Genomic DNA, 12,551 nt, shown 5'->3' with positions numbered 1-12,551 from the left:
GAAGTTGACTGGCCGGGCGCAAGCGGAAGACGTTTGGGCCTACGTCATAGCCCCCCCAAACACGCGCGCCGGGCGGGCAGTTGATTAAACATGCGCAAATATTTGCACATTGCAGTTCCAAAGCCCGCACTCACCCATCCTACCTACAACGACGGCCTGAGGAGTAGAGTTTGTTACAGTATACGTGCTCTCATGAGTAACGCAGCCAATTACGAGCGCCGCCTCTACATTTACTACCTAGGGAGTGATCTGTGGGGAGCATTCTGAAAACATCGTAAGCACACAGGTATCCTATGAGTGAGATAATCTTCAAATTCGGGATGACTTGTCATGCTTTCGCGTCTGTGGGGTGCCACTTACCGTAGGTAGAGACATGAATGGTGTTATCTCACTCTCTGGCCGTAGTACGCCTTCACTAGGCATACGTCTGTCTCGCCCAACTTCTGCTGGATTATATAAATCTCGATGCCGTTCCCCGACCCGCGGACGCTGTGTCTGGCGAAATGATGACCTATACAGCTCCTTCGTCTTCCACATTGTCGGTGTTTTCTCGACCGTTTGTCATCGTGGCCGTGTCGTATCGCTTTCCACTGCGCAAACAAGCTGTTGATGCCTCTCCCCGCGGCTGTGTTACTGTCCTAGTTCGGCTGGCATCCCGTAAGCCAAGCAGTACGCAGTACGGCAGCGTCAAGCTTTATCTCTGTCCGGCGTCGCTATCTATAGTCGAACTGCAGTCGCGATGCAGTCGCGATGCAGTCAGGTTGCAGCTGCCCTAACCCTATTCCTCTCCCGGTTTGGCACCAACGCTAAACTTTTTGCAGGAAAGGGTCCACGACGCGCCGCACTCAGTTTCTCCTGAATCTTTGTATCTGGAACCCTTGGTGCCTTCCAATATTTTATATTTAGTCCGCCGTCTCATGTCGAAGGAACGAAATGGCACGCCTCTCCCGCCTAGTTCGTCAATCCAGCCTCCATTCCTGCAGATTTGCCGCGTTGCGGCTCGGTGCGTCTCCCGCCATAACGTCTGCATAATCACCATCGCTTGCTTGAATTGGGAAAGGCTCTGCAAACGCCAGATCCTCATGTGATGGCGGCTCGTCAGAACGTTTTCCATGCGCACGCACTACGACTTATGCGGTTAGGCCCCCGCTCTCGGGCTTCACATTCTTTCTCGAACGTCGTGTACGCTCCACCGCCCGTAGACCAGTGTGATGTAGAAAGCTGTTGAATTTACCGTTACGACAATCCAAAATAGATTCTCGCTTTGCGCAAGGATGACCAGCCCGCGGCTCAGACACAGGCTGCGCAACGCCCGAAACCCCGCGTCGGCGGAGATGAGCGGTGGAGAACAGACTCTATCTCGTATATCTCGGCCCCGTCGTTTCTCTCGCCTCGCTATCGTGGCGTGCTACGGCAGCATGTTGCTTGTGCTGAGCTTGCCACGCTTGCCCTGCCTCGGCAGGTGTGATTCTCCCGACGGTACGTCGGTACGTACATATAACACGTCTGCCGCAGGCACAGCAGTCGCCAGCCAGGACTTGAGCTTGGTGCGTTGATCATACAATCAGCAATATTCACTATGATCGGCCCCCGGATCCTCGCCCTTGTTGCTGCAGCTGTGGTGTCCACGACTGCGTCGCCGGTGCTGCGTACGCGCTCGCCCTACGCTGTCAAGGATTCACACAATGTCCCGCGCAGCTGGTCGCGCCTTAGCTCTGCACCAGGCGACCACATGATCAACCTGCAAATTGGCCTGAAGCAGGGTCAATTTGATGAGTTGGAGAGGCATCTCTACGAGGGTATGTGCACAAACAACCATACATTAGATGTGTGTTAATGGCAGCAGTGTCCGATCCTGCTCACGATCGTTATGGAAACCACTTGAGCATCGATGAGGTCAATGACTTGATTAAGCCAGAGGACGAGACTCTGAACCTTGTTCATGAGTGGCTCGAAGACATGGGCATTGAGCGCGCCAACCTTGACTACAGCCCTGCCAAGGACTGGATTAAGGTTTCTTTGTCTGTTAGCGACGTTGAGCGTCTACTTGACACCGAGTACTCCGTCTACGAGCATGAAAATGGCGGCCAAGTTGTTCGCACGCCGAAATGGTCCCTCCCTGTTCATTTGCACGAGCACGTCGAGACCATCCAGCCCACCAACTCTTTCTTCCGTCCCACGCCGCGCCGCAAGCATCTGAAAGAGGTCAAGGAAACCGATTCTCAGCGCAAAGCTATTCAAGCCTACAAAGAACCCGCAAGCCACGACCTCTCCGAAGTCTGTGACGAAAGTAGCATTACTCCTACTTGCCTGCGCGTCCTGTACGGCACCATTGACTACGTCCCCCAGGTCCCCGGCCAAAACAAAATTGGGCTGGCCAACTACCTCGACGAAACCAGCAACCGCTCGGATGTGAGCATCTTTCTGCAGCAGTTCCGTCCCGACGCCGTGAGCGCAGCGTACAACTTCACAATTGAAGTCATCAACGATGGCGACAACACGCAGATGCCCAACACGCCCGAACAGAATGACGACGGCAAGGATGAGGAAGCCAACCTCGACGCCGAAACCATTCTCGGTATCAGCTACCCAACGCCCATGATTGCGTACAACACCGGCGGCAACGCACCGTCAATCGCGGACGCTGTCACCGACGCCGACTCCAACGAGCCCTACCTCGTCTGGGTGCAGCACATGCTCAGCCTGAAAGACATTCCCCAAGTAATCAGCACATCGTACTCGGACAACGAGCAGACCGTCCCGCTCAGCTACGCACGCAGTGTATGCCGGCAATTTGCCCAGCTCGGCGCGCGCGGCGTATCGCTACTCTTCGCGTCGGGCGACGACGGCGTCGGCCCCGAAGGCAACTGCATCCTCAACGACGGCAGCAACCGGACCGTCTTCCTGCCCGAATTCCCGAACAGCTGCCCCTACGTCACCAACGTCGGCGCAACAAAGGGCTTCGCGCCGGAAGTGGTCGCGCACGATGAGGCCAACGGCTTCGCCTCCGGCGGCGGCTACTCGAACTACTTCGCGCAGCCGGCATACCAGCGCGCGGTCGTGGAAGCGTACACGGCGAGCTTGGACGGCGCCTACAAGGGCTTGTTCAACGCATCTGGCCGCGCGTACCCGGACCTCGCTGTCCAGGGCCAGCATTACGCCGTCACGTGGGGCGGGCAAAACGTCCATGTCGACGGGACCTCGGCCTCCACGCCTGCGGCTGCGGCGATCATCTCCCTGGTCAATGACGCGCTGCTTGCGGCGGGCAAGAAGCAGCTGGGCTTCTTGAACCCCTGGCTGTATGCGGGTGGCTGGAAGGCCTTTAACGATGTCACGAGTGGTAGCGCGGTCGGCTGCGGTGTTGATGGTTTTCCGGCGGCGGAGGGCTGGGATGCTGCCACGGGTTGGGGCTCCCCGGATTTTAAGAAGGTGTTGGAGGCGCTGGGCGTGCCGTTTAGTGCTGCTGCTGCTGCTCCTGCCCGTGGCGCTGGGAAGAAGGCTAAGGGGGCGTGAGTGGGGTGAGGTGGTTGGGTGGTTTTCATTCATACGCCCTTGTGTGCGCACACAGTACCTAATGATACCTAAGGTTTTGATGAAATGAACGTGTGCGCTGCTGTGGTGGTTGGTCGTGCTTAGTGCTTCGCGGCCTGCGGTTTGAAGGCCATCACTTCCTATGCTTCCAAGATGTGGTATTGGTTCATGTGCGGTGTTGATTTGGCGTGGTGTTTCGCTCCTACAGGTGACTGCGAAGTGGAGGGGGCGTGTAGCTCTTGTAATAGATGTAGAGCCGGATCCAGTGGACATGATGCAGAAGGGCGCGATTTGTAGATGAGTTGTTCTTTAACTAGACAGTTGAGTGGTTGTTTGTAAGGTTGTTCCGTGCGGGAAGCTCGGTCATGCTTATCTGCATGCGCGTTATGGATTGTGTAATGCATAGGAAGGAGTGTGTATGAGGGTGGAGTTGGGTTGACTTTTGTGGTGTAAGGGACTGTGGTTCTGGTGTGATGACTGCATAGTATGTCGGCATAGATAGGTACTTAGTTAGAGGGAGTAAAGCGTCACTGATCTGAACAGCCGAATTTCTGGATTATTTCTGCATTCACGGGCTTCGTGTAACGGGCGTCATCATTTACGAGGGAATGTGATGTTGGCGATGACCATAAATATCACAAAATACAAAAACGGGCCTTGGGTTGGGGAGTTTGTTGTTAGCTTTTCGGAAATGGATGTTTTGGGATCGATATGCATGAAAATACACTTTACTGGTACATGATATCACTCAGCTTAAAAAATAAACGAGAGGGGTTTATATTATTCTTTTTTTTTTTTTTTTTTTTTTTTTTTTTTTTTTTTTTTTTTTTTTTTTTTTTTTTAGTTTTTTTGTTACAAAGCCATAGTTCTGTTCGGCAATTTCTCCGTCCGTCCTGCTTGTTGGACTGCACTATCAACCAATCTTGTGCTGTCTGTATGAAGAGTGAAAATATAGGTGCCAGAAAACTCAATCCCGCCGCCAAAAGAAAAAAGAAATCAATCTGCATCCGCAATGATGCTGCCTTGTGCTTGAGACTCTCTGGGTCTCTTGGGCCTTCTCTGATTTAGTTATCCTCAGGTCTTGCGAGCGTGACTCGAGACCAATCTCCATCCTTCGGCATCCAGAGTACCTCCTTCTGCTTACCAAAAGGGTGAGGAGGTGTCCAGAGCTCACATGGACCCTCCGAACGCGCAATGTAGATGCGTTCTGCCAGGAAGGGATAAGTCAGCTCAGGATCTGAGTGGATGTCGACTGAAACAGAGAACTCTATTACCAAGGTCTTCAGTAAGGATGGGCCCCACATTCGAATTATGAACCACATAGATTGCAGAATTTCGAGACTCGGGGTGTTCAGTCTGACTCGGGCATGCCGAAGAGACCGACAACCAAGCCGGGCGATTATGAACGGAACGGAGTCGGTTCCGCGCAAACCCGGGTCCAAGAAGATGGATCGTAGCTTTTTGAGTCTGCCAGGAGAGACTGCTGCGGCCAGGAGCCAATCCAAGTCAGGCTGGGAGCCGTTGGAATCATCGAAAGTCAGCTCCAGCTTTTCGAGATTGGTATACAGGTCCACGTATAAGCCCATGTGATGGGGAGGCGCCCTAAAAGTCAAGGGGTAGTCACCGCACTTGACTACAACGGAGAGCTCCTTGATGTTGCTGGCTATGGTTGGAGATTCCTTCTCTGTGCGCTGAGTGCGCACATCCCAGCGAACCAGCGACTCTCGGGTAGGGTAATCGGAACCACTCAAGTCGATTATTTGCCGGATAGATTTCAGTGTGGGCATAAGCGCACCACTGTTGTCATAGGCCAGGTGCGTCCCAAACCTACCCAAGCCGTCCGGTTTACCAAGTCGTTCTTCGAAGACCAACCGTCGATTACCGATCCTCTCGCAGAAGCCAGACATTTGGTACTGGTAGATGGTGCTGAGGTTAGGTAAGAGCGAGACGATCCGGACTAGCAGGTTGATGTCTTGTCCATCTTCGATGAACTTCTTGTATTTACGGGACATACACTCCAACTGCCCAATGTTCGCTCTAACAGCCTCGGCCTGCGCGTCGCTTGTCGCACTTGACAACTGTTGGTTGAGAGCATCGAAGACCGTTTCGTCCACTCTCCCAGGCTTAATAGACAGAGCTTTGGTGTTACTTGCGAGCTTGGGATTCTGCTCCATGATGTTGAGGAGGTTCGAGAGCTCGCCAGGAGATATGGACGTTTGCCGACTCGCGATAGCTTGACCCATTGCAGCGTTTCCTGCGTTGAGAAACTTCCTTGAGACGGATCGCATGGCATAGATTGTCGAGCGGGATTCCTTTGTCAACATGGTGTCTCCGATCTGTCGCTCGGGGTCATATTCGATCACGTTGTCGTATATTAGCATGATAACTTCAACCGGAAGGACTGGCATTTCGTTTGCCGAGCTGCGAGTGTGAAGCGGCATTGTAGAAGATGGGGGATCACCTGGTGAAGGCATGCTGACGGTGGTGGGCATTACCAGGTGAGGAGCAGGGTGAAGAAGGAGTAAGTGAAGAGAATATGAGGAGGAAAAAGGCGAGAGAAGGCGATAGGTGGTGGGCTTTTATACCTACCCACTAGCGTGGTATACATAACAGATGTTGACAGACAATGTCGTCAGTGTCCATTGTTCAGCCACTCTTGCTGTTACGCTCACACCCCGTCCATCCCTAAACACTGCAGCTTTTCTAGCAACACGCTTACGCTCCGACTCGGTCCAGCCAGCATATGCTGACTTACTCTCATGACAATGTTTCGCACAGGACGGATATCCCTCACCGCGATTAGCTCCCTCTTTAGCCGACTTGACGTCTCCCCCGACCAAGACTTTCACCCATCGAAAAGACACAAACGCAAGAAACCAAGCCAACAAGCACCAGCGAAAGTCGGTAAGGTGTGCATTACTAGCGAAGCATCTCACTTCCAGTATAACGCAGCAAGCTGCCCAGTGAAGCAGCGGGCTGTCAAATATATATATACGCAAGCTTCCATACCTATCGCACTGATTATATTAAATCTTTAAACCAAAAAGAATTGATGAACGTGTTAACAAGCTGATTACAGGAATGAGCGACTACTTATAGTCGTTGACTGAAAGAAATGATCGATTGCTTGTTTGCAACGAAGAACTGCTGACCTGCAGGTTTGTGTTTGACCTACAGCTTGCTAACTTGAGGTTTGTAGAGACATCTGGGAACCAGATCTAACAAAATACCTTAAATGGTTCCGTTCGCTGGTGGCTCAGCCTTCTGTTCGACTGGCCTAATACTCTCTACCTGTGGTGGAGCATGAGGATCACCTGATCTCCTGGCTTCAAGTTTAAGGCTTGTGTTTAGCGTCGTATCGGTGGTAAGCACCATCGTAGGAGGCAGACATAGATACGTAGTCCTACTACAAGTAAATAGGACTACTAGTTCTAGCAAGATTTTGCTCCCGCACCGTCGTAGACCCGATAAGAGATCCCTATCGCTGGCTTACTAACCCCCCGCGTGCCAGCACCCAGACGTTCGACCTTGGAGAGCCTGTTACCCTTTTCGGCCGACGTTGCTGCTGGCTTACTAACCCCCCGCGCGCAGACTCCTAGACGTTCGACCTTAGAGCTGGTTGCCGTTCTGGGCTGGCGTGGTAGTTTATGTGGTGGTGGTTCTTAAGCCTCAGCCGCAAACACTGATAATGTCTGTTAACGAAGCTGGCTTTGAGAAGCTGGTATGACGGGGTTGGGCAGTGTGAAGTGTCTGCGCCTGGTTAGTGCTCGACGCTTTCTGGGTGGGATGGTTGAACATGTACATGTGCATTGTAAGATAATATTGTTTTGCAAAGACTTCTGCATACACACATACACACATCTACCATAGCGCGCTCAACCAGACGCTCCCATCGAGCTCAACCAGACGCACCTTCCGTGCACTCCACGCCCAAGTCACTGGGCGTATTAGCGCAAAGAACCTCATTCTTACCCGAGGGGGCCTTGACCTCCCAGCCAGAGAAAGAAACACCACAAGTTCCCTCCTCGCCACAGTTCAAGTTCGCCGTAACGGGATCCTCCTTATCGCTCGTAGTGCCTGTAAAACCCTTGACCACCACGCCGCTCAACTTTGCGTCGCCAGGGCTGCTCTCGCAGTACTCGTCGTCCTCGCCATAGCAGCTCTGGATCTGGAACGCGTAGTCGCAGTTCTTGACGGTGAAATCCTCAAACGTCACGTTCGAGACGGTGCTAGTCTGATGCCCGTTATCCGTCGGGTACGTCTTGATGCCGGCGGCCTTGGTCGAGTCGATCATCGTGATGTGCCCTGCGTAGACGTTCGTCACTGTGTCCGGCGACCCCTTGCCCAGCGAGCCGACGCTGATGCCGTGGCTGCCGGTGCAGGTGACATCGGTCACGGTGACGAAGTCCGCGCCCGGCTTGAAGGCGATGCAGTCGTCGTCGTTGACGACCGTCACGTTGCTGACCGTCACGTACGATGCCGCGCCGATGTCGAAGCCGTCTGTGTTCTTGGGCTCGTTGTCGGATGTCGATTTTGCGCTCAAGCTCAGGTCCGAGAAGTGCACGTTTTTGCTGTCGTCGCGCGCCGAGATGAACACGTTCGGCGCGTCTTTATGCGCAATGTTCGTTAGTGTGATGTCGTTGCTGCCGGAGATGTAGACCAGCGTCGGCCGCGCAAAGTCTTTGTCTTTGGCGAAGAGGTCCCAACTGCAAAGTCGCGTGTCAGCACTCTTTCCTACATACACACTCTCTCAGCTCATGCGTAACCTACGCTGCCTGCCCATTACCATCAATAACGCCCGAGCCAGTCAGACTGCGGATCTTGGCCCCGTCGATCTTCTTCACGTTTATCATTGCGCGCTCGCCGTTCCAGAAGTCAGTATCATCGGAGAACTTGAGCGTGCCCTCAATCTGGAAGTCGCAGCCCTTGCAGCCCTCGAAATCCAGCACGCTGTTCGCGTAGTACGTCGTCCCCGCGGGGAGAACAATTGTGCCGCCGTTCCCGCACTTGGTCAGCGCGGACGTGATGGCTGGCACGTCGTCTGTCGAGGCGGAGCCGCCGGCCTCGGGAGTGCAGGCTGCACGTGGAGCCAGCCGGACAGATGAAGCGGGCAGGGCTGCGGCTGCGGCGCTGAAGACCGCCAGGGTCGAGAGCATGGAAGAGTGCATGCTGGGATGTGGTGATGAGAAAATACAGACTCAAAGATTGATTTATGCGGAGAAACACGACACAAAAAAGAACGAAAGGACTTGCTGGGGAGGCTCTGTCTGCAGCACCGCCATCCCGCTTGGCAATCATGTATATATAGGCGCAAGCTCGACGGGAGAACAAGCGGACGAAACGCGAGTGTTTCAACAGGCAACGTCCCCGACCGAAATTAGGGCCGGCGGGGTGCGGACGGCGAAGCCGCCGTTTCGAGCATGTGAGGAGGCAGATGATGCGCATAGAAATGCAAATTGAGCGCGCGGGCCGACAGGCGGCTTGGTGGTGCGCCTGTTTGGTCGTTGTCCGTCCACCACTCAGCGCCCACACTGCCTTGCAGGGATGGAAACTCCCGCCTTTCTTCAGCTCCACATCTTACTGTCTCGAATGACGCCACTGTTGCACGCTTCATGCGGGCGCTAATCTTTATATTGTCTTCCGTCTTCCGTCTTCTCGGCCCGCTCGCCGTGCTATCCTGGCTCGCAGCCACAGTGAGCGTCAGTGAGTATTTAAGCGCGCAATTGTATAAGCTACCTAAGATGCCTAGTTACAGTGTATAAATCTCGTCGATCTACCCCAGTCTCGCCTTCTAACGCCTCTCCACAATGCATATCCCCACTGTACTCACCCTCTTCCTCAGCGCCCTCCCCGCCCTCTCCTCCCCCCTCAAAAAACGCGTCTCCCGCACCACCGCACCAGCCGGCTGCCTCACCATCGGCGCCAGCAACGCATCGCACAGCACGCTGAGCTCCGCGCTGAACGCACTAGGCGCCAGCGGCGGCGCCGCATGCATCTTCATGCACGCGGGCACCTACACGGAACAAGTCACGCTGAACTACAGCGGCGGGCTCACCATCTACGGCGAGACAACCGACAGCAGCACGTACGCACAAAACACCGTCACAATCACGCACACAATCTCGAGCCCCGACGCCGGCGGCCTCGACAAGAGCTCCACCGTCAACATCGTCGCTGACGGCGTCGCGCTCTACAATATCAACATCAGCAACGGCTACGGCAAAGGCGCGCAAGCCGTCGCTCTCACGGCCAACGCTGACCGCCTCGGCTTCTACGCCTGCGCTTTCTCGGGGTACCAGGACACGCTGTACGCCAAGCACGGCACGCAGTACTACAGCAACTCGCACATCGTCGGCGCGAAAGACTACGTCTTCGGCGCAGCGGCGGCCTGGTTCGGCGAGTGCGTGCTCGAGAGCATTGGGCAAGGCACCATCACTGCCTCGTCCCGAGAAGCCGATTCCCCGGAAAACACGTGGTATGTTTTCGACCACAGCACGGTGACGGGCGCGAGTGACCTCGATGGAAAGGTCTATCTTGGACGCCCTTGGCGCGTGCTTGCGCGCGTGGCGTTCCAGAATTCAAAGCTGGGTGCTGTGGTTAATAAAGCGGGGTGGAAACCCATGGCTGAGGGTGCGACGCCCGCGTTTTATGAGTTTAATAATGAAGGCGCGGGCGCGGATACGGGTGAGAGGGAGTATTTGAGCGAGTTGGCGGCGGCGGTGGACAGGGAGACGGTGCTGGGGAGTGATGCGCTGAGCTGGATCGATACGAGCTACTAGCTTGTTTGCTCCCTTGAGTTTGCTTCCATTCTCTTTCATCATGTTTGTTATACCTTCTCTTTATCTAGCTATATCGCAGAAACAAAACAACCTTTCACAATGTCTTCCCACTAACACCCTCGCTCAGCTTATGTACCTCACCTTCCAAACCTCCTCATCTCCCACGCCCGCAGAGGCGGATACACGACCACCACAACTGCACACGCTACCCAGACGCCGACATCCGCGCCATCAGGCCCTACAAGACGCGCCAATGGCCCTACAAACCACACCTGGCACATGCCGACGACGGCAGCCGCACAGCCAGCCGCAAACGCCGCGCCGGCCGCGATGCCAGCAGGCAGTGACGCGCGATCCTCCCAGTTCGCCCACACGTGCTCGCCTAGCTGCAGCGGCGCTGGTTCCGCTCCTCTCTCTCTCCCTCCCACCAGTCTCCCTCCCAGCAGTCTCCTCCCCACCCACCCCCACCCCCACCCCCGCCCCCGAAAAAACGCATGCTCCAGCCCCACAACACACACCATAACCATAACCCAGTACCCCATCAGCGGCAGCAAGTTCCCAAACACAGCAAACAGGCTCTCCCTTCCAGCAAGCGCGCACGCGGCCTGTGCCCCCGCCACCCCCGCCGCCCACACAGCCCTAGGCACTCTTCTTGCGCGCCGCGCCGCCAGCACCTCGCACCCTAGCCCCGCGCTATACGTCCCGGGCACCGCGTTCGCGACGCTGCCCAGCGCAAGCAGGACGGCGCAGAAACGGCCGAAGCCGCCTAGTGGCGCGAGTACGGTGACGAGCAGCGCGCCTGTGGAGGTAGCGTTTGCGGCGGCCCAGGTGGTGGGTGGGGAGGTAGAGGAGATGGTGGCGCCCAGCGCGACGCCGATGACGTTCACGAGCGTGAAGGCGGGGAGGAGCCCCGCCAGCGTGAGGAAGAAGCTGTGCCTGCGAGGCGTTGTGGCTGGGAGTCTGACGGCGAAGTCGGAGGACGCGGCTGCCCAGGAGTTGGGAACGTAGAGGGCGAGGGAGAGGAAGGATAGGCGCGCGGCAGGGAGGGCGGGGCGTGTGGTGTGCGTGGTGGAGGTGGAGGAGGAGGTGGTGAGGTAGGGCTGGGCGCTGGCGATGAGGGCAAAGAGGGCGAGCAGTTGTGGGAGCCAGGCGATGCTGTGGTGGGGGCGGGGGGTTAGGGTTTATGCCGTTTCTGGGGTGGATGTAGATATGCGCGTGTGCAGTACGTACCGCTCGTAGAGGTGGAAGACAGGAAGGCCAAGCACGGCGATGAAGCCGACGACGACGGAGACCACCACGACGCCCACGGCGATGGACAGCCGCTCGTCACTGACAGCCGCGATGATCTGGCCGCTGATGATGCAGTCGATGGTGCCGTAGCCGACCATGAGGACGATATTCAACAAACAGCAGACCATCGAGGGATAGAAGCCCATAAAGCAGCGCAGCAGCACCTGCACGCACACGCACACACGACCAGTCAGCACAAACACAAACACACACACTGGCTTCCCCACCCCTCCAGCAAAACACGCTCAATCGCCCACTCAGTACTCACTCACCACCGTCCTTAGCCCGCTCGGCGCGCCCCAAACCCCCATGTACGCCGTCGACAGCGCACCCAAGACGGCGCCAAACACAGCGCAGAGCGCCGCGTCCGTGAAGCCGAGCCCGAAGACCAGCGGCCCCATTAGCCCCACGGCGAGGTTGTTAGCTGTCGTGTTCGCGCTGAACCACAGCAGTGCGATTTGCGCGTAGTTTATCTTTGAGGGCGCTTGGCGCTCTGAGGGCGGCACGCGTGCTATGCCGTGCGTCTCGAAGCGGGTGAGGCGTGCGAGGAGGGACAAGCATTGCGTATGCTTAGGTGGGGTGATGACGGTGACGGTAGGGGATGGGGTTGTGTGGGTTGTGGCGTTGGTGGTTGTGGTTGTGGCTTTTTCCGGGTCGGTTGGTTGTGGGGGTGGTGGGGTGGTGGCGGCGAGCTCCATTGCCAATACTGTGGACGGACAGTGGCTGCAGAAAGGACTTGATGTCGAGGATAAAGAGCAAGTACGGTCTGTCGCATCAATTTAGCTTGCTGATCGTCACTCCTTGCAGGCATAGTTATCGCATGTGCGACCACGCGGGGCACGACATGTCCAAACGTATGTTAACTTTATCTAGCCCAGTCTCACCTTTCACGCCTGCATTATACAAGACGTCGGATAATTTACCCACTCCTTCTAGGTATTTCGCCCACGT

The 12,551-nt window shown here is 55.9% G+C and overlaps 6 protein-coding genes across 6 annotated transcripts; 3 read left to right on the top strand and 3 right to left on the bottom strand.

Annotated features, from left to right (window-relative positions):
• Positions 1 to 216: 216 nt before the first annotated feature.
• Positions 217 to 613, top strand: K452DRAFT_292058 (uncharacterized protein; the record flags this gene model as incomplete). The annotated part of the gene is made up of 2 exons (XM_033541297.1): positions 217 to 263; positions 361 to 613. Exon 2 carries the CDS (start codon positions 374 to 376, stop codon positions 608 to 610), a length of 237 nt encoding a protein of 78 aa, XP_033392546.1. The 5' UTR covers positions 217 to 263; positions 361 to 373.
• Positions 614 to 1,533: 920 nt separating this feature from the next.
• Positions 1,534 to 3,603, top strand: K452DRAFT_362269 (uncharacterized protein). Its single transcript, XM_033546489.1, has 2 exons — positions 1,534 to 1,799; positions 1,847 to 3,603. The coding sequence occupies exons 1-2, from the start codon at positions 1,580 to 1,582 to the stop codon at positions 3,511 to 3,513; spliced, it is 1,887 nt and encodes a 628-aa protein (XP_033392545.1). The 5' UTR covers positions 1,534 to 1,579; the 3' UTR covers positions 3,514 to 3,603.
• Positions 3,604 to 4,595: 992 nt separating this feature from the next.
• On the bottom strand, positions 4,596 to 6,005 carry K452DRAFT_302429 (uncharacterized protein; the record flags this gene model as incomplete). Its single annotated transcript, XM_033542587.1, has 1 exon — positions 4,596 to 6,005. One exon carries the CDS (start codon positions 6,003 to 6,005, stop codon positions 4,596 to 4,598), a length of 1,410 nt encoding a protein of 469 aa, XP_033392544.1.
• Positions 6,006 to 7,429: 1,424 nt separating this feature from the next.
• K452DRAFT_279386 (glycoside hydrolase family 28 protein) lies at positions 7,430 to 8,687 on the bottom strand (the record flags this gene model as incomplete). The annotated part of the gene is made up of 2 exons (XM_033539416.1): positions 7,430 to 8,237; positions 8,302 to 8,687. The coding sequence occupies 2 exons, from the start codon at positions 8,685 to 8,687 to the stop codon at positions 7,430 to 7,432; spliced, it is 1,194 nt and encodes a 397-aa protein (XP_033392543.1).
• A 651-nt stretch (positions 8,688 to 9,338) lies between these two features.
• On the top strand, positions 9,339 to 10,310 carry K452DRAFT_302427 (carbohydrate esterase family 8 protein; the record flags this gene model as incomplete). Its single annotated transcript, XM_033542586.1, has 1 exon — positions 9,339 to 10,310. One exon carries the CDS (start codon positions 9,339 to 9,341, stop codon positions 10,308 to 10,310), a length of 972 nt encoding a protein of 323 aa, XP_033392542.1.
• A 137-nt stretch (positions 10,311 to 10,447) lies between these two features.
• Positions 10,448 to 12,298, bottom strand: K452DRAFT_236843 (uncharacterized protein; the record flags this gene model as incomplete). Its single annotated transcript, XM_033537540.1, has 4 exons — positions 10,448 to 10,687; positions 10,769 to 11,465; positions 11,541 to 11,764; positions 11,873 to 12,298. The coding sequence occupies 4 exons, from the start codon at positions 12,296 to 12,298 to the stop codon at positions 10,448 to 10,450; spliced, it is 1,587 nt and encodes a 528-aa protein (XP_033392541.1).
• Between the last annotated feature and the right edge of the window lie 253 nt (positions 12,299 to 12,551).

The sequence above is a fragment of the Aplosporella prunicola genome, assembly GCF_010093885.1.
Source record: "Aplosporella prunicola CBS 121167 unplaced genomic scaffold K452scaffold_38, whole genome shotgun sequence".
NCBI lineage: Eukaryota > Fungi > Ascomycota > Dothideomycetes > Botryosphaeriales > Aplosporellaceae > Aplosporella > Aplosporella prunicola.
This window is presented reverse-complemented; position numbering and strand designations above follow the sequence as displayed.

Excerpts from the sequence above, each read along its gene's own strand:
- K452DRAFT_362269 (XM_033546489.1), top strand. The coding sequence starts at position 1,580 with ATGATCGGCCCCCGGATCCTCGCCCTTGTTGCTGCAGCTGTGGTGTCC. Across the intron at positions 1,800-1,846 it reads GGAGAGGCATCTCTACGAGG|TGTCCGATCCTGCTCACGAT; the intron begins GTATGTGCACAA and ends TAATGGCAGCAG.